This window comes from Malaclemys terrapin, chromosome 14, assembly GCF_027887155.1.
Source record: "Malaclemys terrapin pileata isolate rMalTer1 chromosome 14, rMalTer1.hap1, whole genome shotgun sequence".
Classification (NCBI taxonomy): Eukaryota; Metazoa; Chordata; order Testudines; family Emydidae; genus Malaclemys; species Malaclemys terrapin.
Window position 1 is genome coordinate 43,723,404 of NC_071518.1, and position 27,426 is coordinate 43,750,829.

General features: G+C 49.8%; 1 protein-coding gene across 2 annotated transcripts in view; it reads right to left on the reverse strand.

Annotated features, from left to right (window-relative positions):
• Positions 1-13,473: 13,473 nt before the first annotated feature.
• CFDP1 (craniofacial development protein 1) overlaps positions 13,474-27,426 on the reverse strand; it is a 139,501-nt gene continuing 125,548 nt past the window's right edge. Inside the window, exons 6-7 of one of the 2 annotated variants that reach the window (XM_054049261.1) lie at positions 24,033-24,191; positions 13,474-14,325 (exon numbers count right to left, since the gene is read on the reverse strand). In XM_054049261.1, coding sequence (XP_053905236.1) covers positions 14,235-14,325; positions 24,033-24,191 — 250 coding nt within the window. In that variant the 3' untranslated portion in view covers positions 13,474-14,234. The remainder of the gene's footprint in view (positions 14,326-24,032; positions 24,192-27,426) is intronic. The other variant, XM_054049262.1, reaches the window with a different exon arrangement.

Sequence of the window (27,426 nt, forward strand, 5' to 3'; positions counted from 1 at the left end):
AGATGCACAGTTGTTTGCTCCCCCAGGTATTAATACATACTCTGAGTTAATTAATAAGTAAAAAGTGATTTTATTAAATACAGAAAGTGGGATTTAAGTGGTTCCAAGTAGTAACAGACAGAACAAAGTAAGCCACCAAGCAAAATAAAATAAAACGGGCAAATCTATGTCTAATCAAACTGAATACAGATAATCTCACCCTCAGAGATGCTTCAGTAATTTGAAAGTCTCAGGCTGGACACAATTCCAGGCCTGGGCACAATTCTTTCCCCTGGTACAGCTCGTTGCAGCTCAGGTGATAGCTAGGGGATTCTTCATGATGGCTCCTCTCCCGCTTTGTTCTTTTCCACCCCCCCTCATTGGAAAAGCACCAGGTTAAAGATGGATTCCAGTTCAGGTGACATGATCATGTCACTGCAAGACTTCATTGCCCACTTGCCAGCACACACATATACAGGAAGACTCACAGGTAAACACAGCCATCTGCAGACAATGGTCCTGGTTAATGGGAGTCATCAAGATTCTAAACCATCATTAATGGCCCAGACTTTACATAATTACAACAAAAAGAAGAACAGGAGTACTTGTGGCACCTTAGAGACTAACAAATTTATTAGAGCATAAGCTTTCGTGGACTACAGCCCACTTCTTCGGATGCATATAGAATGGAACATATAATGAGGAGATATATATACACACATACAGAGAGCATAAACAGGTGGGAGTTGTCTTACCAACTCTGAGAGGCCAATTAATTAAGAGGAAAAAAAAAAAAAAACTTTTGAAGTGATAATCAAGCTAGCCGAGTACAGACAGTGTGATAAGAAGTGTGAGAGTACTTACAAGGGGAGATAGTCAACGTTTGTAATGGCTCAGCCATTCCCAGTCCTTATTCAAACCGGAGTTGATTGTGTCTAGTTTGCATATCAATTCTAGCTCTGTAGTCTCTCTTTGGAGTCTGTTTTTGAAGTTTTTCTGTTGTAATATAGCCACCCGCAGGTCTGTCACTGAATGACCAGACAGGTTAAAGTGTTCTCCCACTGGTTTTTGAGTATTTTGATTCCTGATGTCAGATTTGTGTCCATTAATTCTTTTGCGTAGAGACTGTCCGGTTTGGCCAATGTACATGGCAGAGGGGCATTGCTGGCACATGATGGCATAGATCACATTGGTAGATGTGCAGGTGAACGAGCCCCTGATGGTATGGCTGATGTGATTAGGTCCTATGATGATGTCACTTGAATAGATATGTGGACAGAGTTGGCATCGGGGTTTGTTACAAGGATAGGTTCCTGGGTTAGTGGTTTTGTTCAGTGATGTGTGGTTGCTGGTGAGTATTTGCTTTAGGTTGGGGGGTTGTCTGTAAGCGAGGACAGGTCTGTCTCCCAAGATCTGTGAGAGTAAAGGAGAGTAACACCACATTCTACAGGCCATTATCCTCTGATCCCACTGAGGATTACCTAAAGAAACTACACCATCTGCTAAAAAAACTCCCTGACAAAGCACAGGAACAAATCCGTACAGACACATGCCTAGAACCCCGACCAGGGGTATTCTATTTGCTACCCAAGATCCATAAACCTGGATATCCTGGACGCCCCATCATCTCAGGCATTGGCACCCTAACATCAGGCTTGTCTGGTTATGTAGACTCTGTCCTAAGACCCTACGCTACCAGCACTCCCAGCTATCTTCGAGACACCACTGACTTCCTGAGGAAACTACAATCCATCGGTGATCTTCCAGAAAACACCATCCTGGCCACTATGGACGTAGAAGCCCTCTACACCAATATTCCACACAAAGATGGACTACAAGCTATCAGGAACAGTATCCCTGATAATGTCACAGCTAACCTGGTGGCTGAACTTTGTGATTTTGTCCTCACCCACAACTATTTCACATTTGGGGACAATATATACCTTCAAGTCAGCGGCACTGCTATGGGTACCCGCATGGCCCCACAATATGCCAACATTTTTATGGCTGACTTAGAACAACGCTTCCTTAGCTCTCGTCCCCTAACGCCCCTACTCTACTTGCGCTACATTGATGACATCTTCATCATCTGGACCCATGGAAAAGAAGCCCTTGAGGAATTTCACCATGATTTCAATAATTTCCATCCCACCATCAACCTCAGCCTAGATCAATCCACACAAGCGGTCCATTTCCTGGACACTACTGTGCTAATAAGCGATGGTCACATCAATACCACCCTATACCGGAAACCTACTGACCGCTACACTTACCTACATGCCTCCAGCTTCCATCCAGGACACACCACACGATCCATTGTCTACAGCCAAGCTCTAAGATATAACCGCATTTGCTCCAATCCCTCGGATAGAGACAAGCACCTACAAGATCTCTATCAAGCATTCTTAAAACTACAATACCCACCTGCTGAAGTGAAAAAACAGATTGACAGAGCCAGACGAGTACCCAGAAGTCACCTCCTACAAGACAGGCCCAACAAAGAAAATAACAGAACACCACTAGCTGTCACCTTCAGCCCCCAACTAAAACCTCTCCAGCGCATCATCAGAGATCTACAACCTATCCTGAAAGATGATCCTTTACTCTCACAGATCTTGGGAGACAGACCTGTCCTCGCTTACAGACAACCCCCCAACCTAAAGCAAATACTCACCAGCAACCACACATCACTGAACAAAACCACTAACCCAGGAACCTATCCTTGTAACAAACCCCGATGCCAACTCTGTCCACATATCTATTCAAGTGACATCATCATAGGACCTAATCACATCAGCCATACCATCAGGGGCTCGTTCACCTGCACATCTACCAATGTGATCTATGCCATCATGTGCCAGCAATGCCCCTCTGCCATGTACATTGGCCAAACCGGACAGTCTCTACGCAAAAGAATTAATGGACACAAATCTGACATCAGGAATCAAAATACTCAAAAACCAGTGGGAGAACACTTTAACCTGTCTGGTCATTCAGTGACAGACCTGCGGGTGGCTATATTACAACAGAAAAACTTCAAAAACAGACTCCAAAGAGAGACTACAGAGCTAGAATTGATATGCAAACTAGACACAATCAACTCCGGTTTGAATAAGGACTGGGAATGGCTGAGCCATTACAAACGTTGACTATCTCCCCTTGTAAGTACTCTCACACTTCTTATCACACTGTCTGTACTCGGCTAGCTTGATTATCACTTCAAAAGTTTTTTTTTTTTTTTTTCCTCTTAATTAATTGGCCTCTCAGAGTTGGTAAGACAACTCCCACCTGTTTATGCTCTCTGTATGTGTGTATATATATCTCCTCATTATATGTTCCATTCTATATGCATCCGAAGAAGTGGGCTGTAGTCCACGAAAGCTTATGCTCTAATAAATTTGTTAGTCTCTAAGGTGCCACAAGTACTCCTGTTCTTCTTTTTGCGGATACAGACTAACACGGCTGTTACTCTGAAACTTATAATTACAACAGGCCCTCAGAGTTATGTTTTATATTTCTAGTTTTAGATACAAGAGTGGTACATTTCTACAAACAGGATGATCACACATAATCAGCTCAGTAGATTATGAGCTTTGTAATGATACCTTACAAGAAGACCTTTTGCATGAAGCATATCCCAGTTGCATTATATTCACTTATTATCAAAACTTTATAAAACTATCCCAGGTATATTATATTCACTTATTATCATGTTTTTATAAAACCACATAGACTACACAATGGCACAGTCTCATAACACAAGAACTAGGGGTTACCAAATAAAATTAATAGGCAGCAGGTTTAAAACAAATTAAAGGAAGTATTTCTTCACACAGCGCACAGTCAATCTGTGGAACTCCTTGCTGGAGGATGTTGTGAAGGCCAAGACCATAACAGGGTTCAAAAAAGAACTAGATAAATTCATGGAGGATAGGTCCATCAATGGCTATTAGCCAGGATGGGCAGGAATGGTGTCTCTAGTCTCTATTTGCCAGAAGCTGGGAATGAGCGACAGGGGATAGATCATTTGATGATTATCTGTTCTGTTCATTCCCTCTGGGGCACCTGGCATTGGCCACTGTCGGAAGACAGGATACTAGGCTAGATGGACCTTTGGTCTGACCCAGTAGGGCCATTCTTATGTGTGTGTGCACTGGGAAGGGTATTTGCGATGCTGGAGGAATTTGGGGGTGCTACAGGGTGTGTGCACACTGGGAGGGGTATTTGGGGGTGCTGCAGGGTGTGTGTGCACTGGGAAGGGTATTTGGGGTGCTGGAGGAGGTATTGGGGGGGGTGCTGGAGTTGGTACCTGTGGCCTCACACCCTAGGTAGGGGGCAGTCTCGCACTCCCTGTCACGGTGGCAGAGTGGCTGGTGCAGGCCCAGGACACAGCACCAGCCTGTCAGTCAGTGTCTCCCTGTGGGGCTCGCCTCCTCCCCAGGGTGGGGAGCCAGGGCCTGGTCCTGTCACCCTTCCCGGCTGGGCTCTGGGACTCCGCGGCGGGGCAGGTGGCCCAGCCGAGAGGCACTTGGCAGCTCCGCTAACCTGGTGGGGCGGGTGGGATCCGGCAGCCGCAGATGCAGGGGAGGGACCAACTGGGGCATGGAGATGGCTCTTTCTGAGCTACAACAAGTAAGGAAAAATCCTGGACATTTCCCATTGAAAAATCCTCCTGGGTGGAGATCAGTAGACCAAAAGAGAGGCAATGTCCAGGAAACCCAATTCCGGTGCGACCTTCGGCACAGATCCTCAGAGGTATTTAGGCACTAACGCACAATAATTTCAGGGAGATTTAGGTGCCTAAATACTTTTGAGGATCAAGGCCTTGGTTGCTCCTTGCCTCAGTTTCCCTACCTATACAATGGGGAGAATAGTGCTGCCCTGCCTCACATGGCATTACAGACTGTGAGATGTTCAGACGCTACCATGCAAGTGGGGAGCTGGTGTAAATGCTGCACTTCTATACCCTCTCGGTATGCAGACAGAAAGATAACACTTCTCCTCTAGGCTGGCAGCTGTCAGTGAAAATAGAAATGTCACCATAAATTGCAGCTCCCTTCCTGCGGCCCCCTCCTTCCCCCTCACAAGCCAGTCACGCGGCTGAAGGAGTCACATTAGCGATCTGCCCAAGGCTTCCTTCGACGGGGCTCCAGCACAATGCTGTGCAATTCCATGCTTAGTGCGGGCTTCTCAGGGAAGTGGGCCCAGCCCGGAGAGAAAGCAGGACCTTTGCCAAGGCAGGCAGATGTATGGTGGGAAGCCAGGCTGAACAGAGCATGGGTGTGAAACAGACCGAAAAGAGAGGAGGTGCAATACAGGAAACACGTGTGTGACAGCAATTCTATTACTTACTCGCCGTGTGAAATACAGAACCCATTCAGTCTATGCCTGGCGAATACAGTAGCTCTTATTCACCAATGGTATCACAAGCGTGGTTGAGGTTCCATTGTGTTGGCACTGTGTATACACACTGAGTGCGAGACAGGCACAAGAAGAGAGAGAGAGGCCCAGTGAGGGAAGTGACTTGCCAAAGGAAGAGGACTCAGGGCCCTTCCTCCTAGCCCACTGTGCCACTCGTCCGGCACACGGCCTCACAACGGGCCCAGGTCTATGGCCTGTTCTCATGCTCAGTTGGCCTTTCCCAGGGAGGTTGCACCACAAACTCCACTGGGGCTACTCGCTCAGGGAGTGCTACCCTGGGTTGTGGAATCAGGCCCTTTGCTGGCTTCATTACCACAATGCACTGGGGCAGTAGTTTGATTTAGGGTCTGACCACACTGGAGTGGGCGGGGTCATTTCAGGGGTTCTCCTGCAGCTCTGGGACTCTTCTGTTACCCTCCACATGTGCTGCCTTCCCCAGACATCTGCCCTGTATCACAGGCGGTTGGAATGGCAGAGAAAATTCTTTGGTACACCAGCAATGGGGTGGTTAAAGGGTCTGGCCCTGACACGCTCTCGGGACACCTGTACCGCTCCACTGGGCTGTTTTCTGAATATTTGAACAGTTAAATAAAACAAGCTTTAAAAGAAGAGAGAGTGTGGGGTAGTGGGTAGAGAATTGGTGTGGGACTCTGGAAACGTAGGTGCTATTCCCAGCTCTGCTCTGTGACCTCAGGCATGGCACTTTCCCTCTCTGTGCCTCAGTTGACCAGCCTACCATTTGCCTATCTTGTCTGTTTAGACTGTAGGCCTGTCATAGCAGGGATTAGGCGTCTGTACAGTACCTAGCATAGTGGGACCCTGATCTTAGTTATGGCCTCTAGGTGCGACTGGAAGGCAAATAGTAGTGATAGTTCAGGTTATCAGATGGCCTTTTAGCAGCTTCTCCCCACAGATGCAATCCCAGCACTTGCTCAGTTACCCCCATGGTGACCTGCGGCTCCTGAAATCACCTGCTTTGCTAAGTGATCTTTCACCCCTGAAGTGGAATCCTGTCCCCCGCCCTTGAAGTGCAGCTGCCTCTGGTGTCCGGTACACTGTGAAGACTAAGGTCAGTGGCCCGAGTGGGAAGTTAGCCAGATCTAAGACGGCTGTCGTGGCCGCACAGGGGTGACAAAGTGCCCGGTTATGAATTGCCTCTGAAAGGTGCCCCCTCCCCCACATATCACAGCCCCGCTTGGCACAGCTCACTCCCGCCTCCCCACCAGCACTTCCCTCAGCACCGAGCCTCCCACCTGCGCCCCTGACCAACATGCCCCACCGGCAGGTGCGGGCACACAGCCCTTTCCCTACATAGCACTAGCTCCCCCTGTCCCTGGGGCTGCTAGAAAAGGGGGCAGAGATCTCCCCAAGCTCGGTGGGATTCCATTACACTCAAGTGTAAAACAGGTGAACAATCTCGGCACCTCAGCTTATTTCTATTGGCGAGGGTGTCCTGTCCCTTTAACAGCTTGCTGGACAGAGAGACAGAGTGCGTGTATGTGCACGCGGGCTCTCACACACCCTGTGTGTGTGTGGGGGCGGGATAATGGGTACACACGGTTGCACTGTCTGACCTGGGTATGCACGGCTGCCCCTACCCAGAGTTCAGTTTTACAGCCCGGCTGCGCGTCTGGCTTTGGCCCATTTGCAGATGAGCTGCCCGACTTGGTTTAGTTGCCATGTGCGTCTTGCCCCCTGTTACAGGCTGGCTGCAGAGCCAGCCCGCATCGTCTGGTTTCCTTTCTGTTCCTCAGCGGGAAATGCTGCGGTTGCTCTCACTGAACGCTGGTAGCAGGGCATGAGCCAGACACCACTGCAGTGCACCGAGTGGCCCTTCATTGCAGCCACATTACAGGAGGGGGGAATTACAGTTTTGCCAATAGATTTGGTGTCCTTATTTGCCTTCTGCCTTTTGAGCCTTAAGGGTGCACTGGGGTCACATTTTGAAGCTTCCTCCACACCCTAGAAGTGGAGCAGGATTATTGTCCTGGCTAGCTTGGGTCTCTTTTCAGCAACGAGCAGGCGTCTCCATTTCTTTGATGGGGTGACTGGCTGAGTGCATGGGGGGAAGCAGGAGACGTGATGTATCTTGATGTTAGTACGGCTTTTGACAAAGTCCCACATGACATTCTCACAAGGAAACACGGTCCAGAGGAAATAACTATAACTGTACTATACACAACTGGTTGAAAGACTACTCAGAGTAGTTATCAATTGTTTGCTGTCAAACAGGGAGAGAGGATCTGGTGGGGTCCTACAGCAGTCTGTCCCAGGTCTGGTATTAGTCAACATGTTCATTAATAACTTAGATAACGGAGTGGAGCGAGTGCTTATCAAATTCGCAGATGATACCACACTCGGAGGGGTCGCAAGCACTCTGGAGGACGGGATTAGAATTCAAAATGGCTTTGACCAATTGAAGAATTGGTCTGAAATCACCAAGATGTAATTCAATAGAGGCAAGTGCAAAGTACTGCACTTAGAGGGAAAAATCTGATGCACAACTACACCACAGGAAATAACTGGGGCGGCGGCAGAACTGCTGCAAAGCCTCTGGGGGTTCTAGTGGCTCACAATTGAAATATGAGATGTGAGGCAACTGTGAAAAAGGCTCATATCCTTCCCGGGTATTAACAGGTGTGTTGTATGTAAGGCACAGGAGGGGCGTGTCCCACTCAGCACTGGGAGAACTCAGAAAGAGCACTGTGTCCAGTTCTGGGAGTCAGGAGTTAGGGAAGACGTGGACGAATTGGAAAGAGTCCAGAAGAGAACAAAAATGATCAAAGATTTAGAGACCCTGACCTGTGAGGAAGGTTAAAAACCTGGGCATGTCTAGTCTGGAGAAAAGAGGACTGAGGGGGTAGGTGATGACAGTCTTCAAATAAGGACCTTTCTAAAGAGAATGGGGATCAATTGCGCTCATTGTCCACTGAAGGTAGGACAAGATGTAATGGGCTTAATCTGCAGCAAGGGAGATTCAGGTTAGGTATTAGGAAAACCCTTTCTAACTCTCAGGGCAGGCTTGGACCAGGCTTCCCAGGGAGGTTGTGGAATCCCTATTGCTAGAGGTTTTTAAGAACAGATGGGAAAACACCTGTCAGGGCTGGTGTAGGTTGTACTTGGCCCTGCTTCAGCACAGGGGCTGGACTTGATGACCTCTTGAGGTCCCTTCTAGCCCTACGTTTCTGTGATTATCTCTGCTGCCCTGCTGTTCCAAAGCCAGAGAGCCCAAGTGAGAGCCTAGGAAGTGCTGGGTAGCCATTTCCCTGCAGCTCTGAGCCACTATTTGGCCCGAATGAGATGCTTTTCTTCCTTGTACTCCCTGAGGCGGCACTGTGACGCTCTGTACCTCAGGGGAACACCCTGCATCCCCATGTTCATCCTTATAATATGAGTGTGTGGTATCCAATGCAAAGTTTGTCATGTCGGGTGTCTCATAGACTCATAGACTTTAAGGTCAGAAGGGACCATTATGATCATCTGGTCTGACCTCCCGCATGATGCAGGCCACAAAGCCGTCCCTACCCTTTTCCTTGACTCTGCTGTTGAAGTCCCCAAATCCATTGGCTTAGAGACTTCAATTAGCAGAGAATCCTCCTGCCATCGATCCCTGCCCCATGCTGCGGAGGAAGGCGAAAAACCTCCAGGGCTTCTGCCAATCTACCCTGGAGGAAAATTCCTTCCCGACCCCAAATATGGCGATCAGTAACACCCCGAGCATGTAGGCAAGATTCTCCAGCCTCACCCTCATTTGCCATTATACTATTTACCTGCCATGGCACGCTGTTCCTTTGACTAAAATCACGTTATCCCCTTAAACCATTCCTTCCATAAACTTATCTAACAATCTTAAAACCAGACAGGTCCTTCGCCCCCACCGTTCCCCTCGGAAGGCCGTTCCAATATTTCACCCCTCTGACGGTCAGAAACCTTCGTCTAATTTCAAGCCTAAACTTCCCCACGGCCAGTTTATATCCATTCGGTCTCGTGTCCACATTAGTACTGAGCTGGAATAATTCCTCTCCCTCCCTGGTATTTATCCCTCTGATATATTTAAAAAGAGCAATCATATCCCCCCTCAGCCTTCGTTTGGTCAGGCTAAACAACCCGAGCTCCTCTAGTCTCCTTTCATACGACAGGTTTTCCATTCCTCTGATCATCCTAGTGGCCCTTCTCTGTACCCGCTCTAGTTTAAGTTCATCTTTTTTAAACATGTCTTCGGAAGGCTCATGATGCACTGAGCATTGTTATAGTAATGTTATAGGTTGTAATTTCATGTATATAGTTATGAGGCTGAAAATGTCTCCACATGGCTTAAAACAGGCCCAGGCAAAACTCTCCAGGAACAGAGGGGCAGTTCACACCTCATCAGGGCATGCATGGGACAAACCCAGCCCAGCCTCACAGGAACAAAGGACGCTGGCCTAGGCAGCACCAAAGGATCTGTTGGACTCTCGAGTGAGTCACCCCCCTTCCCTTGGTCAGTTTGGAACTGCAATGAGAGAATGCTCACCTGACCCTGAAGCGGGGGGGAGGGGGGGGGGAAAGAGGCGGCAAAGCCAAGAGGGAAAAAAAAACCTGATAAAAGGAAAAGACGTTTGCCAGGCTCTTCCACCTCCATTTACAGACACCACCACCAAGTGACAAGCGCTAATCAAAGGGGAGAGCCTGGTTGAAGGGCAGCCAGCCAGCCTGTGGTGAGAAGCATCTACGTTTGTAAGGGCAAAGAAAGTGTAAAGATCAGCTTAGAATGTGTTTTGCTTTTATTTCATTTGACCAAATCTGACTTCTTGTGTTTTGACTTATAATCACTTAAAACCTATCATTGTAGTTAATAAATCTGTTTGTTTGTTCTACCTGAAGCAGTGCGTTTGGTTTGAAGCATGTCAGAGACTCCCCTTGGTATAACAAGCCTGGTACATATCAATTTCTTTGTTAAATCGATTAAGTCATATAAGCTTGCAGCGTCCCGGGGGCATAACTGGACACTGCAAGACGGAGGTTCCTAGGGTTGTGTCTGGGACTGGAGATATTGGCTAGTATCATTTGGTTGCACAATCCAAGCAGCAGCTGGCCAAAAGTGCTCTCTCACGTAACTGGGAGCAGCTTACATGCCAGAGACTGTGCGTGAACAGCCTGGGAGTGGGGGTTCTCACAGCAGAGCAGGGTAAGGCTGGCTCCCAGAGTAGAGGATTGGAATGACCTAGCAGATCACCGGTCCAGATAGCACCAGAGGAATGTCACAGGCACCCTACCAGCGCACACATTCACAGAGTCCTGCACACCTGGGAGCTCCCGCACATGCTGCAGCTTATACTCTCCCTACAGCAATGGAAGAGACTCCTCCCTCACGCTAGTCAATCCACCTCTCCGAAAGGCAGGAGTGAGGTCGATGGAGGGAATGCTTCCGCCGACCCAGTGCTGTCTACATTGGGGCTCAGGTCAGCTTAACTACATCTCTCAGGGGTGTAAAATTTTCACATCCCACATGACGCAGCTGGGTCAACCTACATTTTAGGTGTCAATCAGCCCTTAGCCTAATATCCCACCCCTCTGAGCAGCTTCAAACTGCTGCTTTGGAAATGAAATAGCCTGCCACAAACATTCCCTCCTCCTCTTTCCCCCAGATTTCCCCACCCCTCAAAGGACAGTGGCCGCAGGACAATTGACATTCAGTCTGGGGACGGTGACAGCTTTGACTCAAAATGTCATGTATCAGAGGGGTAGCCGTGTTAGTCTGAATCTGTAAAAAGTAACAGAGGGTCCTGTGGCACCTTTAAGACTAACAGGAGTATTGGGCGCATAAGCTTTCATGGGTAAGAACCTCACTTGCATTTGAAGTGAGGTTCTTACCCACGAAAGCTTATGCTCCCAATACTTCTGTTAGTCTTAAAGGTGCCACAGGACCCTCTGTTACTTTTCTCAAAATGTCATGGCATTAAAGTCTATGAATTCTCCCCTCCGCGGGACTAGAACCAGGAGTTCTCCAGAACTGGAAAAGCAGGGAGCCTCCAGATTTGGCAGCGGGCCCAGTACTGAGGGCCAGAGATAGGGGTTATGGGATTTGGGAGAGAGGGGGGTTCTGTTTAGAAGGTTTTATGGTTCCCTCTGCGTTCTGTACCATAGAACGCATAGTCATAAAGGCTTCTGGCTTTACAGGCGGCAGGACACAAAAAATAATCCCAAGAACAAGTCTGACAACTCTACACAGCATTGCCATCCATGCAGTTTTTCGGTAGCAGCTGGCGGGTGGGATATCCGGGGGCAGGGCAGCGTGATGTGGCATCAAGGTGTTACTGGCTCTCATCTAGGATGACTTGCCCTGCCTATGGCTCCCTGCTCACCACACGCCACCCAGACCTGCATTCCCGGTGGCGGGGTCTGGGAAAGCACGCAGCACTAGCAGAGCCTTGCTCCCACTGACTCCTGTGGGAGGAGAGTTAGGCCAACACAGAGTGTTTTTGAAACCCCCTCCCTCTGTATGCACGGCCTCTGAAAGGACCATGGGACACAATGCATTTGTTACACTCCTTTGATGGCTTCTCCTGAGCTCTACTTCTTGATCCAGCTGTACTCCCCTTCAAAGAGCTACTGGTTTGACTTCCAATGAGGGGAGTGGAGCAGGATAATCGGTCAGAAATATTTGCTGCTTTTCCAATTTTCCCTCCCAAACACATCAGGGCTGAAGCGCATCCCACTCTGCAGCAGGGACACACTGGTCTCACAGTGATCAGCTCTCCACATGAGTGAATGCTTTCTACCATTGGAGAGGAACTCAGACTCTCTGCCCCTTTGCAACGGCCAAATGCTTTTGCCTCCACCGCTGGCAGACCAGGGCACTGGCCCCTCGCAGGATCAGTTTTTATAGCCCGAGGAGCTATGATTTAGAGATCATTTGTAGAACTTGATTCATTACATTGTCCTTCCTCTCCTGGCACCCGAGCAATTAAACTCAGGGCATCAAGAAGCTTGAGTTACAAGGAAGGGGTGTGAAAATAGCACCCCAAACTCTCCAGCCCATTTACAGAACAATTGTATGGTGTAAGCACCAGGATGGTGCAGGATGCTAGAGAGTCTTTGTTGGCACAAACCCAGGGCGGCTGCATTACCGAGGGGCATAAAGCCAGGAGCAAGCTATGTGAGCCATTCATAATGACTGCGGATCAAATGATTATGCCATAAGACAATGTCGTCTGTATAGGACTTGTATGCAACAGGAAAGAGAGCCTAGAAATCTAGCTGTGGTACTTAGCTGGACCCCTTACACAGTAGCCGAGCACCTCACACCTCCCTGTGAGGTAGAGCGATACTGTCATCGCTGTTCTTCGGATGGGAAACCAAGGCACAGAGAGACTAAGGCTATGTCTACACAGGGCTCTGTCATGGGTTTAAGCACAAGCCGCACCTTCCAACCACACACAAATCCATCTGACGGGGGTCAGCAAGCAGGACCAGCACTAGGGGGGTGGGTCTGAGCCCACATCCTGCTGTGACTCAGGTCCAAGCCCTGTCATTTTGCAGTGTGGATGCAGCTCAAGCCACACACCTGAGTCAGAAGGTCTGCGCAGTGCAGACATGTTAGCACAGCTGTGAGACCCGGGTTTACAGTGCAGTGTGGATGCTCATGCTCAGACTTGGAAACACTGAGTCCAGAAACCCGGGTCCCATGACCTGGGTTTACAGTGCAGTGTAGACATATCCTCAGTGACTTACTCCAAGGCACACAGGAAGGCTGTAGCAGAGCAGAGAACTGAACCCAGGTCCCCTGAACCCTAGGTTAGCACTGTAACCGCTGAGCCATCCTTCCCCTCAATATTAGAGTCCCATATGTGCAGACAGCATCCTGCTGATCTTACAGTGGAGGCACTGCAGCGGGACCCAGCAGAACTGGGTTCACTTTCCGGTTCTGCCCCAGACTCTTTGTTGCACCTTTCACCAGCTCCGCACCTCTGAAATGGTGTCTGCCTTGTCTGCTTCTACTGTAAGCTGCTTGGGGCAGAGACTGCATCTCCCTAAGCATATGGAGTGCCCAGCCTGGGACAGAAATGATGAGACACACCAAGCACACGAGAGTGCAGGGATTGACTCCTTTATTAGTATGACCGGCTGGATGTGAGCCCTCCCCCACCTGCCGCCTGCTGTTGCTCTCACCTTCCTGGGGAGACTGAATGGAAACCAGACAGAGGGAGGTTTTCTTGTGTAAAAAAAATAAAATCACAAAAACACCCAGACGAGTCAGTCGTGTGGGGGAAGGCCCAGCACGGAGGGGCTGGGACCCAGCTGGGTCCACAGGAAGAGTGGAGCGAAGGGCTACAATCCGAATTCCACAGCCCGGAGCACCCTCAAAAAGAGGCTTTGTCAGCAAAACTGCTGGGGCGTCAGCAGGAGTCCAGTTTGTGCTCAGCGCGTGGGGTGAACCTTGATCCCCTCATCCGCTTTCCCAGGCTGCCGGGCGCTGGTGCCCTGAGACCACCCACAGGCAGGGCAAGGCCTTATCTTTAGGCAGGAAGTGGGCAGCTCCGGCAGCCCATGCCTGCTCCATCTGATTCCTCTCACTGCCAGCAGCATAAGGGGCTGGGAGAGGGACACTGCCCATTGGGATCATGCCAGTAGAGAGATATGCTACTGCCATCGGCTAGGCAATACTACCCCCAAAGTGCCCCCACCTGCTGACAAACCCCCTCCCTGCCTTTACAGTAAAAGGAAAAACCCCGCAGGACGTACAGGTTGAGTCTTGGAGAGAAAAACTGTTTCTGCGTCTTGTTTTCAGCAGCTGCCAGCCACTGGCCGGTTCTTGGACATGCAGGGAGGAGCGGGATGCCCTCGTGCCAGTCTCACGGCTTGGTCTTGCTCAGTCTGATGTCACGCTCGATTTCAAACTGCCTGTGATCGACACGCTCCAGAAATGCTTTCCTGTCGACGTACCTGCAGGGGAGAGGGAGTCCAAGAGAAGCAGGGTCAGCACAGACTTGCCCTGGAGGGATGCTAGGCCTGGAGCCTGTAGCGTGGAACGCTGCCTTGACTGAAACATCCTGGGAGCATCCCAGAGCAACTCCCACATGTCCCCAAGTGGCCAAAGTGAGCAGCTGGGGGCGAGCAGTGTACGCTACACGACAAACCCTCCTGTCTATGTCTTTATCCAGCCTCCATTACTGAGCACTTCGCATTCTCTCCTCACCCCCCCTGGGAGGCAGGGCAGGCCTGTTCTCCGCATTGTACAGAGGGGGAACTCAAGCACAGCCAGACTAAGTGACTTGCCCAAGGTTGCCCAGGCAATCTGTGGCTGAGCAGGTAACGGACCCCAGTCTACCAACCTAGTGCCCTATCCACGCCCCGCCCCGCCCTCCAGATTATTTCCCCATCTCCTGAAGCTCTCACAGAAGTGCCTGAGAACACTGCCAGGCAGAGACAATGTCTACAAAGCACTTTGCCATTTGTTAATAAGCTGCAGCTGTATTATAATACACTCTGCCACAAACCGTACTACAGCTAGCCTGGGGGCTGCCCTACTCATTAACCTATTGCCGGAGCGAAGCGGGAGCTGTAATTGACTCATCACACTCATTTGCCTTTTGTTCCACCATGGAACATGTTCAGCGCTCAGCACAAGGTCACTGCACTCAGTATAGGGATGCCAAGACATGCCCAAGCCCCAGGCCACAGAGGAGTGGATTTGCTTAGGTTCTCTCTCACTGCCACCCCAGATATGCCTGGCACACAGAGTGGGCACAGAGTGCTAACCACTTGCAGAAAGTCCAGCTCCAAAGCAGTGGTGAAGGCTGCAGCTGAGCCAGCCACACGGCAGTGAGGGGATAAATATCCCAAGCCTCCACCTGGTTTAGAAGCTATTGGCTGGCTGAGCTGGCTCTGTCAGTCCTCTTCCCAGAGCAGCTGGCTAGCAAGCAAAGTGGCACAGCTGGCATCCTGGGTGACAGTGAAGGCAGGGACTGAATGGGCTACAGAGGCTAAGCCATTCACTTGCCTCTAGGATGGTCCCTCCAGGACAAGAGGTGGCACATCGGCAGAGGGCTGGGGGTGGGAAGCTCGCTCTGCCGCTGCCCCAGCTGTGCCTGCTTTCAGACTGCAGGGATACTTGGCTGGCACCCCCCTTTCACAAGCACTCAAGCTGCGATAAAAGATTTCTCTCCCCTCTTCCAGTGACTGGCCAGCATCAGACCTTCCTACTCAGAAGGTTTGGTGAGCAGCTTCTCCAAATGCAGTGCTATCTGGCCTGCCACCAAGCCTGCACATTGGGATGCGTCTTTGCCCCTTCCAGCCCTGCCCCAAAGACAGAAGTGCTGTGCTGCACCCGGGGCTGTCCTACATGATTCTACCCTGCGCCATCTCATGATGACAGACGCGGGTCAGCTCTGGGTGAATGCTACCGAGGGGTAGCGGTCCAGCGTGCTAGTCCTGGCCTCTCTCCTGGGGGAACCTGCACGCAGAGCCCGCTTCAGTTCACAAGTGCCCAGCAGTTGGGTTGCTTCGCACAAGTTCCTGTTTCTCACCAGTCACAACCTGCCACTCAGCTTGATCCTCCTCGCAGTGTCTGCTTAGCCAAGGCCTGGTCCTGGCCTAGCAGAGGGTGGGGGCTGAGAGTCAGGGGTGAGGCGCATGGCACAGCTTGCTGGGTGGGGGTAGGAACCCACACTGGGTGCTGCAGACTATGAACAGGGGTGCACAGCAATGGAGTGTGGGAAAACTTGCAAAAGAGCCCCCGGGCACTGTCCCCACCCTATGCCAATGGCACTAGCCCTTCACTTCCGAGAGAATGACCCTCCAATCACAGCAAACAATTCTGCGGGGCGAAGCTGGGAGGGCTCAGAGCAAAAGAAAAACCAGGGGCACCTGAGAGTGAGCCATTTTGCCCTGACAGAGCTTAACTACTCCTGGGCTGGGCTCTCCACAGCTAAAGAGAGAGGTCAGAGGCCCTTGTGGATCAAGTGCCTGCGAACACTCCAGTAGGCAGGAAGAATGGTGCTGCAATGGCTGCGAGAACTTCTGCTGAGTCAGGCTGGCCCTGGGGTGGGAACGGTACCAGCCGTGGGGTTAGCCAGATGACATGGCACAGAGCTGAGCGAGCCAAGGGGGGGGGGGGGGGGGCAGGCCCAATGCAATTCTAGGAGCTTGTCAGACTCTCCCCTGACTGCTGCCCGTGGCTCTGGCGTGCACCTTCTCACCTGAGAGCTGAACAGCAGTGCCAGTCACTGAGCGGGCCAGCCATAGCTTGTGAGGGAGGTTCATGGGGGCCAAGAGTTACGTGGGTGTGGACAGATACTAGAGGCACTTCTAGACCAATCACCCTCACTGGTGTCCACACCCCAACACGGGCACGCCTGGGGGTCAGCATGGCATGTTGGCGTCTGCACTGAGACACCTGGACAAGGGCCACATTTGCAGAGGCAGCTCAGTGGGCTTCACCTCCCCTAAACCACCTCTGGAAAATCAGCTCTATCCAGGTGCCTAACATGAGGCCTCCGTGCCTGGAAATACTGGTGGCAGTGCGGTCTTCCGGCTTAGACATGAACTAACTACCCCTCCCAACCTTCCTGTGAGGTGGGGTTCAGGTTACCCCTTGCTGCCATGGGGTAATGGATACAGAGCAAGGTCCTGCAAGAGTGGGGATTCACACTCAGAGCATCCTGGTTCCTGGTCATGTACCCAGCCAGCTCCATTTCCTGTGATGTGCAACCCCCCCCGGGGGAACGTGCCAGTCCATAATGAAGCACTTGGTTGGCCTGGCTTGGCAGCTCAACGAGAGGCATCGGCTGGGGTTGTCCAGATATGCGTTCTCCACCAGGCTCCTCGCTCTCATCTGCATCTCCTTCCCCCTCCTCTAACGTGTGTGGGAAATGAACGGGGTGAACCCTGCTGCCTTTCTCCCTGGCTTTCTTGGCTGGCCTGCTTAGTTGTAAGCCTAGCTGTGGATCCAGCCTGGCGTATCTGAGCATCTCCGAGCCAGTAAGGGATGGGAGGCAGGGCAGCGCTAGCCCCATTCACAGCTAGGGAGGCCCAGGTAGCCTTGCCCCAGGCCACAGAGAGGCGGTGGTGGAACTAGGCACTGAACCGAGGTCTCCCGCTCCAGTGCCCTACACAAGAGTCAAGGTAGCTAAAGAGGGTCAGCAAGTCTCAGAACCTGGGTCAACTGACTCCAGTATGCCAGGCTCATGCTACTGGGTTAAAAACAGCCGTGTAGATGTTCCTGCACAGACTGGGGCCTGGGTTCTGACACCTGGCAAGGGGAGGTGGGTCTCAGAGACCGAGCAGGAACGGCGACACAGTGATTTTTAGCCCAGCAGCATGAGCCCGAGTCAGTTGGGGTGGGGTGAGAGTTTGCAGAGTAGATGTTCCCGGAGCTGGAATAATAGAATCATAGATTAGGGTTGGAAGAGACCTCACAAGGTATCTAGTCCAACCTCCTCCTCAAAGCAGGACCAACACCAACTAAATCATCCCAGCCAAGCTTTGTCAAGCTGGGCCTTAAAAACCTCTGAGGATGGAGATTCCACCACCTCCCTAGGTAACAAATTCCCATGCTTCACCACCCTCCTAGTGAAATAGTTTTTCCTAATATCCAACCTAGACCTCCCCCACTGCAACTTGAGACCATTGTTCCTTGTTCTGTCATCTGCCACCACTGAGAACAGCCAAGCTCCATCCTCTTTGGAACCCCCCTTCAGGTAGTTGAAGGCTGTTATCAAATCCCCCTTCACTCTTCTCTTCTGCAGTCTAAATAACCCCAGTTCCCTCAGCCTCTCCTCGTAAGTCATGTGTTCCAGCCCCTGATCATTTTTGTTGCCCTCTGCTGGACTCTCTCCAATTTGTCCACATCCTTTCTGTAGTGAGGGGCCCAAAACTGGATGCAATACTCCAGATGTGGCCTCACCAGTGCCGAATAGAGGGGAATAATCACTTCCCTCAATCTGCTGGCAGTGCTCCTACTAATGCAGCCCAATATGCCGTTAGCCTTCTCGGCAACAAGGGCACACTGCCGACTCATATCCAGCTTCTCGTCCACTGTAATCCCCAGGTCCTTTTCTGCAGAACTGCTGCTTAGCCAGTCGGTCCCCAGGCTGTAGCAGTGCATGGGATTCTTCCTTCCGAAGTGGAGGACTCTGCACTTGTCCTTGTTGAACCTCATCAGATTTCTTTTGGCCCAATCCTCTAATTTGTCCAGGTCACTCTGGACCCTATCCCTACCCTCCAGCATATCTACCACTCCTCCCAGCTTAGTGTCATCTGCAAACTTGCTGAGGGTGCAATTCATCCCATCATCCAGATCATTAATAAAGATGTTGAACAAAACCGACCCCAGGAATGACCCTGGGGTACTCTGCTTGATACCAGCTGCCAACTAGACATTGAGCCATTGATCACTACCTGTTGAGCCCGACGATCTAGCCAGCTTTCTATCCACCTTATAGTCCATTCATCCAATCCATACTTTTTTAACTTGCTGGCAAGAATACTGTGGGAGACCAAATCAAAAACTTTGCTAAAGTCAAGATATATCATGTCCACTGTTTTCCCCATATCCACAGAGCCAGTTATCTCATCATAGAAGTGAATCAGGTAGGTCGCCCTTGGTGAATCCATGTTGACTGCTCCTGATCACCTTCCTCTTCTCCAAGTGCTTCAAAATGGTTTCCTTGAGGACCTGCACCATGATTTTTCTAGGGACTGATGTGAGGCTGACCAGTCTGTAGTTCCCCGGGTTCTCCTTCTTCCCTTTTTAAAAGATGGACACTATATTTGACTTTTTCAATCATCCGGGACCTCCCCCGATCGCCACGAGTTTACGAAGATAATGTCCAATGGCTCTGCAATCACATCAGCCAATTCCCTCAGCACCCTCACTCATGCATTAGATCTTGACCTATGGAGTTGTGCACGTCCAGCTTTTCTAAATAGTCTGTAACCTGTTCTTTCACCACTGAGGGCTGCTCAACTCCTTCCCATATTGTGTTGCCCAGTGCAGCAGTCTGGGAGCTGACCTTGTCTGTGAAGATGGAGGCAAAAAAAGCATTGACTACTTCAGCTTTTTCCACATCATCTGTCACTGGGTTGCCTCCCCCATTCAGTAAGGGTTCCACACTTTCCCTGACCTTTTTCTTGTTGCTAACATACCTGTAGAAACCCTTCTTGTTTCCCTTCACATCCCTTGCTAGCTGCAACTCCAGATGTGTTTTGGTCTTCCTGATTACACCCCTGCATGTTCGAGCAATATTTTTATACTCCTCCCTAGTCATCTGTCCAAGTTTCCACATCTTGTACGCTTCCTTTTTGTGTTTAAGCTCACCAAAGATTTCACTGTTAAGCCAAGCTGGTCGCCTACCATATTTGCTATTCTTTCTGCACACCGGGATGGTTTGTTCCTGCGCCCTCAATAAGGCTTCTTTAAAAAACGGCCAGCTCTCCTGGACTCTTTTCCCCATATATTATCCTATTCCTTCTTGTGCAGCAGCAGGATTGATTAGAATAGTCCAAACAGTCGCACCCGTAGACACCTAATGAAAGCTATGGGACTGTGCATCGGTCACTCAGCACAGCAGTGGGCCTGAGAACCCTTTGGGAACTGTCAGCCCAGCCTGACTCTGATTCTGGACTAAGTTTGCATGGCTGGCAGCGAGGGGGGAAAAAAAAAAGCCAACACGTTGCCTGTAAACAGAACACGTCTGATCTGGAGTCTCTGAAAGATGAACACGGAACCCCACACACCCATTTGTCCACAGCTGCTTTTTGGAGCATATGCATGCAAAACAAGAAACTACAGGAACTAACAGCTCCCAGCCTGCCACAGTGCAAGTTGGGCAAAGACCTCAGAGCAGGAATACAATGAGATATAGCGCTGGAAACTCACAATGACACAGAATTACTCATTCTAGGGAAGGGTTGTTTTTTAAAAAAAAATAACCTACATTGCCCAATTCATTATTAGCTATAAATAACCTGCAATAATGGAAGTGGGGTAACTATGAGCTATCTCAGATGAAGGTACATTTGCTGTAAAAGAAGTCTCTGCTAATGAGGAGAGCTGATAGTTCCCTTTGGGAGGATTTTTACTGGCACTTTGGGTCCCCTGCCAGTCATTTGCAATCACACAGTGTGACAGCCCCAGTTTTGACTGGGACAAGGAGAGGAGAAGAGATTTAGTGCAGATCCCCCGCTGGAGTTGCCCTACATAACATGGCACAGTTAAGAAGCTGTGCCACACGTTCAAGTTTCTAAAATATGATAGAGCGACAGATTTACAGCAAAAGAGATGTCTCCTTCCCCACTCCCTGTCTCAATGTCTCCTTTTCAAAAGCAGGACAGGCCCATAGGATCTGACAGAATTTGGGTTGCACACAAACCCAGATTCCATTGCTGATAAAAAATAAACCCATGGATTGAAAATTGATGACGAGGGGAGGAAAGAGACAAGGGCAAGTTAGTTGTAGCTAGAGGGTACCATTTGTCCCCTTTAGCTTTGGGATTACAGCAGCCCATGCTGTGGAGGGCAGAACAAACTGTGTTATGAAAGGGCACATCTTCACTACCAGCCGGATTGGTGGGTAGTGATTGCTCTATCAGGGATCGATTTATCGCGTCTAGAGTAGACGTGATAAAATCGATCCCTGATCGCTCTGCCGTTGATTCTGGAACTCCACCGCAGCGAGAGGCGGCAGTGGAGTCGGCAGGGGAGCAGCAGCGGTCAATTCGCCGCCGTCCCCACAGCCAAGTAAGTCGACCTAAAATACACAACTTCAGCTACGCTATTTGCGTAGCTGAAGTTGCGTATCTTAGGTCGACCCCCCCCGCCGCCCATAGTGTAGACCTAGCCTCAGCCAGAACATGAGTGCTGATGGAGCAACTTCTAACATCTTGAGAAAGCAAGCGAAGGACCAAGGCGCTGCCCTGAGATGTGAATAGCGACTTTGACAAGTCGCTGTTTTTTCTAAAGGAAGAATTTCTTCCCCCTGGCCATAAGACATACGATTACTATTTCTATAGCGTCTCGGGTTTGTCAGATGCTTAACAATCTGAGCCTTGGCTTGCCATGGGTGACTGGCTGCTTTCCTAACCATCTTCAGTTTCACAGCGAGATCTACAGAGCCTGCCCATGTGACAAATGGCAGCAGAAAGATTTGTAAAAGACACGTGAAGCATGGTTCATCAGCGCCAGGCAGGCACCAGGTACAGGCACCATTCCTCATCCTAATTGTTCTTGTTCGGATTTTTATAATGAGACATGTCAATTACTACCCATTGAATTGTGGAGAAAGGCCACTTGACAAATATCTGAGGGGATGGAGAGGATAGTAAAAGAAAAATTGGCTCATAGAAAATGGCCGGGTCACAAAAGCAGCCAATGAAAATGGTGTTTGCGTGATCTCATGGTGCCAGGCTAACAGCTGCAGTTTCACCCCCTTACCCCTCCATCATTTACTAGTAGCTTTGGCTCACTTATATGCTTGGACTCCCTGCCTTTCTGCCTTGGAGGTGAATGTGATTAAAGGTGAGCCGGTTGTCTGGCGACCCCCTGATGTTACGCATTTGACTAGTATCGATTTTTTTTAAAGAAGAGTCCCGTGTTTTCATGGCACCATGTTTCTCTTCTGTGTAATGACAAAGCCACCTGCTGATAGCTCAGTGGACCTGAGATCTGCTTGGGCAGTTAATAAGCAAGGCTAGAACCAAGCAATTAAAGAGGCTGAAGGATCTTCATGATTTCCCATAAGATTCTTTGTCCCCATGCTGCTAAACTAGTATATTTAATGCAATGATACTGAAACTGCAGGGGCCCTGGTCAGCCTGGATGTAAGCAGGTGCAGCGTCACTGCAGTCAATGGAGCTGAGCTACACCCACATACACCAAGGATGCATTTCTGGGTAAGAAGAATGTCTAAGGGTTGATAGAAGGTTGCAGAGCCTTTCATTTTATGCCATTGGTTTGAATAGGCTGCTATTGATCTGGCTGTAAAGTCCTGATGGCTGCTCAGTTGTCCATGTGAAATGAATTCTCAGGTGGGTTGTTAGTCCAGCTCCTGGTAAAAAAGTGTCCACCGCATGGACACTGGCACTACTAGAGGCAGCTACAGAGAGCTCAAAGGCTGATGGGCATGGAGATTCAACTTCCATCTATATCTTCTTGAAGGCAAGACCCTGCAAAGCCAAGCTAAGGGACGCTGGCACTGCTTGTTGTCTACCCATTCTGGGGAGCGGAGCCCATCAGAGAGCAGAGGGATCTGGCACAGACTTGCTTGCAGACATCTGTCACTCCTGGTGATGCTGACATATGCCATCTGAACTGTAAGCCTTCCTCAGAGGGGCTTTTCCCCAGAGAAGAAGTCCAGCTCTGAGCACTAACGGAGTTCGCTGCATTGAGATGACTCATCAGGTCTTGCACAAAAGCCCCTTCCCCATCCTGGTCTAACATCGCCAAAGCCTGATAAATAAGCATCTTAACCTGGAGGGCCAGATCCACAGCTGGTGTAAATCAATGCAGCTCCTTTGACTTATTCTGGCTTATATAATGGAGATATCCCATCTCCTAGAACTGGAAGGGACCTTGAAAGGTCATCGAGTCCAGCCCCCTGCCTTCACTAGCAGGACCAAGTACTGATTTTGCCCCAGATCCGTAAGTGGCCCCCTCAAGGATTGAACTCACAACCCTGGGTTTAGCAGACCAATGCTCAAACCACTGAGCTATCCCTCCCCCTTGATGGAGTGCCACCCACCCCCATCCTGCTCTATTGGCACCCACCTGTCTATGCTGGAGAGGCCAACAGGGGAGATCTAATAGGATGAATGGTACATTAGAGGCCAGGCAGCAAAGAGAAAAGACAAGGGTAATAAAATATCCATTTGAAACAGAAAATCAGATTTGTGGAGCACTGAGGCTGCGAGGTCTCCTGCAGGCAAAGCGTAAGAACAGCTTAGCATAGGGTTACATTTTATGAGCAGTCCACTAAGCTGGGGAGATTTTCCCATAGACTAGAGAAGCATTTGCGGGGGGGAAGCTATGTCTGATCTTATTTCCCTTACCCACGGCGCGTGTTATGAACTGTTTTATCTACAGCACTGCTACTTACTATTATGACGCCTCCGTTAACTGCATTGGAGTGAGCACTGCTAGACACACACAATCAATACACAACGCTGTCATAAACAGCAATACGCTCTGACAGCTGTTCTGCATTTGTATGTATCTGTACTGAAGAGGAGGAAAGCCTGAGGAGGCTGTATGGTGCCCCTGGGTGATGTTAAGAAGGAAAAAAATGTGCCTATGAAAGTGGGATATTTTAGAGCAAGCAGTAAAGGGGGCCACCATCTTTCGTCAGTAGATTGCTGGACTGGCTACTCAAAGAACCTGGTCAAGCTGCATTTGCCACCCTATCAGGAGCCATGCCAGCCAGAATCCATAAGGGTGGGCCTGAAAATCCTGCTGACGGCTTAGAGGACTGTGGGAGCGCTCAGGATAGCCAGACATCCTTCAACAGTCTATTCCTAGGACCCTTAGAGAGAGATCATCTGGTGAGCTCTCAACAGCTGCCTAGTGCTTTGGGGTTCGGTTACTTCTCTGCAGGAAGTGACAGGTTTCCTGGGTGCTTGGCAGACCCCAACTGCTACTAAATAAAGCCCTGTCTTACCCTTCTTTCCCTCGGTTGAAAATGGCCAGATCTTCCCCGATCCCCTCCTCCTCCTTGAAGTTCTCCCAGTCCAGTTTGGATTTCTCCAGCGTGCTCATCTTCTGCTTTTTGGAGCCAATCTTTCCCAGGAGGCTGCTCATGCCACTTGACCTCTTCACCCTGACAGAGACGACGAAACAGACACTCATTATTTACTGGGAGAAGACGTGATTACTGTGACGTCGCAAGTCTATATGGTTTTATAAAAATATGCTAATGCGTGAATATAATGTAACTGGAATATACTTCATGCAAAAGGTCTCTTGTAAGGTATCATTACACAGCTTATAATCTACTGAGTGTGATCATCCTATTTGTATAAATGTACCACTCTTGTATCTGAAACTAGAAATATGAAATATAACTCGGAGGGCCTATTGTAATTATGCAAAGTCTGGGCCATTAATGGTGGTTTGGAATCTTGATTACTCCCATTAACCAGGACAATTGACTGCAAATGGCTCTGTTTTACCTGTAAGTCTTCCTGTATACTTACTTGTGTGCTGGCAAGTGGGCAATTAAGTCTTGCACATGTGATCACGTCACCTGAACTATATGTTCTATATGCATCCGAAGAAGTGGGCTGTAGTCCACGAAAGCTTACGCTCTAATAAATTTGTTAGTCTCTAAGGTGCCACAAGTACTCCTGTTCTTTTTGCGGATACAGACTAACACGGCTGCTACTCTGAAACCTGTCACCTGAACTAGAATCCATCTTTAACCTGGTGTCTTTCCATTGAGAAGGAGGGGTGGGAACCCAGAGAGGGACAAAGGATTCCTGTCTTTGCAAAAGATATATAAAGGATGGAACAGATGAAAGGGGAGAGGAGCCATCATGAAGAATCCCCAAGCTACCACCTGAGCTGGAACAGGAGCTGTACCAGGGGAAAGAATTGTGCCCAGGCCTGGAAGGTGTCCAGTCTGAGGAAAAAACTTACTGAAGCATCTCTGAGGGTGAGATTATCTGTATTCAGTTTGATTAGACATTGATTTGCCCGTTTTATTTTATTTTGCGTGGTGGCTTACTTTGTTCTGTCTGTTACTACTTGGAACCACTTAAATCCCACTTTCTGTATTTAATAAAATCACTTTTTACTTATTAACTCAGAGTATGTATTAATACCTGGGGGAGCAAACAACTGTGCATATCTCTCTATCAGTGTTATAGAGGGCGAACAATTTATGAGTTTACCCTGTATAAGCTTTATACAGGGTAAAACGGATTTATTTGGGTTTAGACCCCATTGGGAGTTGGGCATCTGAGTGTTAAAGGCAGGAACACTTCTGTTAGCTGCTTTCAGGTAAACCTGCAGCTTTGGGGCAAGTAATTCAGACCCTGGTCTGTGTTGGAGTAGACGGGTGTGTCTGGCTCAGCAAGACAGGGTACTGGAGTCCTGAGCTGGCAGGAAAAGCAGGGGTAGAAGTAGTCTTGGCACATCGAGTGGCAGCTCCCAAGAGGGTTTCTGTGATCCAACCCGTCACAATTACCACCTCAAATCAAAACAGAGATGAGAAATGCTGTGTGTGAAACAGGTGGCCCCAGCTAAGGAGAACTGTTTCCTTTGCTCAGATCAACCCCATGCGTCAGAGACACTCCAGCCAACAAGCCACATTTCCTTGGAGCCTCTCATCCCATGCAGATCTGATGGGCAGAAGCTCTTTGAGGTGAAAAGAGCTTCTGCCCTGCAAGCTCACAATGCACAGCAAACATCAAGGAGGGGAGGGGCGGGCTCAGCTTGGCTCCTTACCCTGCTTTAAGGGGCTAATGGTATTAGGAGACCCATACACAACCTGGGGCAGACACAGAGCTTAAGAGTCCCCTTCTAATACATGAGGGTAAATGAAAAAGCAGGGTCTGTTGATTTGTGAGGAGCAGGGGGGAAAGAAAAACATGGAGACTGGGATGCCCTTTGAGGCTTCCACAGCAGTGGCACTCACAGTGGCCTGAATCATATCAGCCATAGCCACTTCTGCAGGGCTACCAAAGCAAGGAGGCTGCTGGTCACGTAAGTACAACAAAGGGGAAGCATGGGGGAAGGGATAGCTCAGTGGTTTGAGCATTGGCCTGCTAAACCCAGGGTTATGAGTTCAATCCTTGAGGGGGGCATTTAGGGATCTGGGGCAAAATCCGTACTTGGTCTTGCTAGTGAAGGCAGGGGGCTGGACTCAATGACCTTTCAGGGTCCCTTCCAGTTCTATGAGATAGGTATAGCTCCATATATAACAATACTAGGAAGGAGCAGCTGGCCAGCTCCCTGTAAACCAGTGATCTCCTCCTGGGTGCCCCCTTGTGGCCTCATGGCAGCCCTGCAAGTGGCCCCTCACTTCAGTTTCCTTTTGAGACCCCAGTAAGTCCATGGAAGCAGATCTAGTCCATCAACATAGTTTATTAACAATACATAGTGCAGATAGTCCCGAAGTATAATCTATATCACCCCAGTGCAAGCAGTCCTTGTTCTCACCATACCCCAGGGTCTTCCATCACAGATAGGCTCCTTATGCATCCTCTTCCACCCCAGCCCTTCCTTTTAGGGTGCAACCCCACTCGACCTTACAGGAACTCCCGCAGCCTCTCCCCTGGGAGAGCATCTTTACCAGGGAAGCATCCCTCCACCCCCAGCCCTCTCACGGTTATTCTGGGCCAGCTCTCCAGCAAGGAGACATCAGCCGGTCAGCTCCTCTGCTGCTCCCCCTTCCTTCAGCCCTCTCTGGGCCTCTCCAGCTCAGAGCCAACCAGCATCTACTTCTGCTGCTTCTCTGGTCCTGGCTCTCTGGCTTGAGGACATCAGCCAGCTAACTCCTCTTGCTGTTCCCCTGCCTTCAGCCTTCTCCCGGGAGCTGTCTTGTCTCTCTGGCAGCTCTCATCTCCTGCCTACCCTTTTTATAATCCCCCAGGTGCTGCCTTGCCCTCTTAATTGGCTCAACTAGAAGCACCTACAATGGAGCAAGAGAGCTTAGCCCAGATACACGAGGGGAGGGATAGCTCAGTGGTTGGAGCATTGGTCTGCTAAACCCAGGGTTGTGAGTTCAGTCCTTGAGGGGGCCATTTAGGGATCTGGGGCAAAAATCTGTCTGGGGATTGGTCCTGCTTTGAGCAGCGGGTGGGACTAGATGACCTCCTGAGGTCCCTTCCAACCCTGATATTCTATGAATTGCCAGCCATCCTGTTACACTTCTTGTGATGCACTATTGCCACCGCAATAAGAACTCCCCACTAGACCTCTAGACTAGCATGGGCTTAATAGAGAGGGTGAAAACATTGATTACTTTCCCCCACCAGAACACTAGAGGCTTGGATAATATGGTGTTGGAAGCAGCAGGAATTCCCAGTCAGCCAGGCAAAACTCACCCTCCA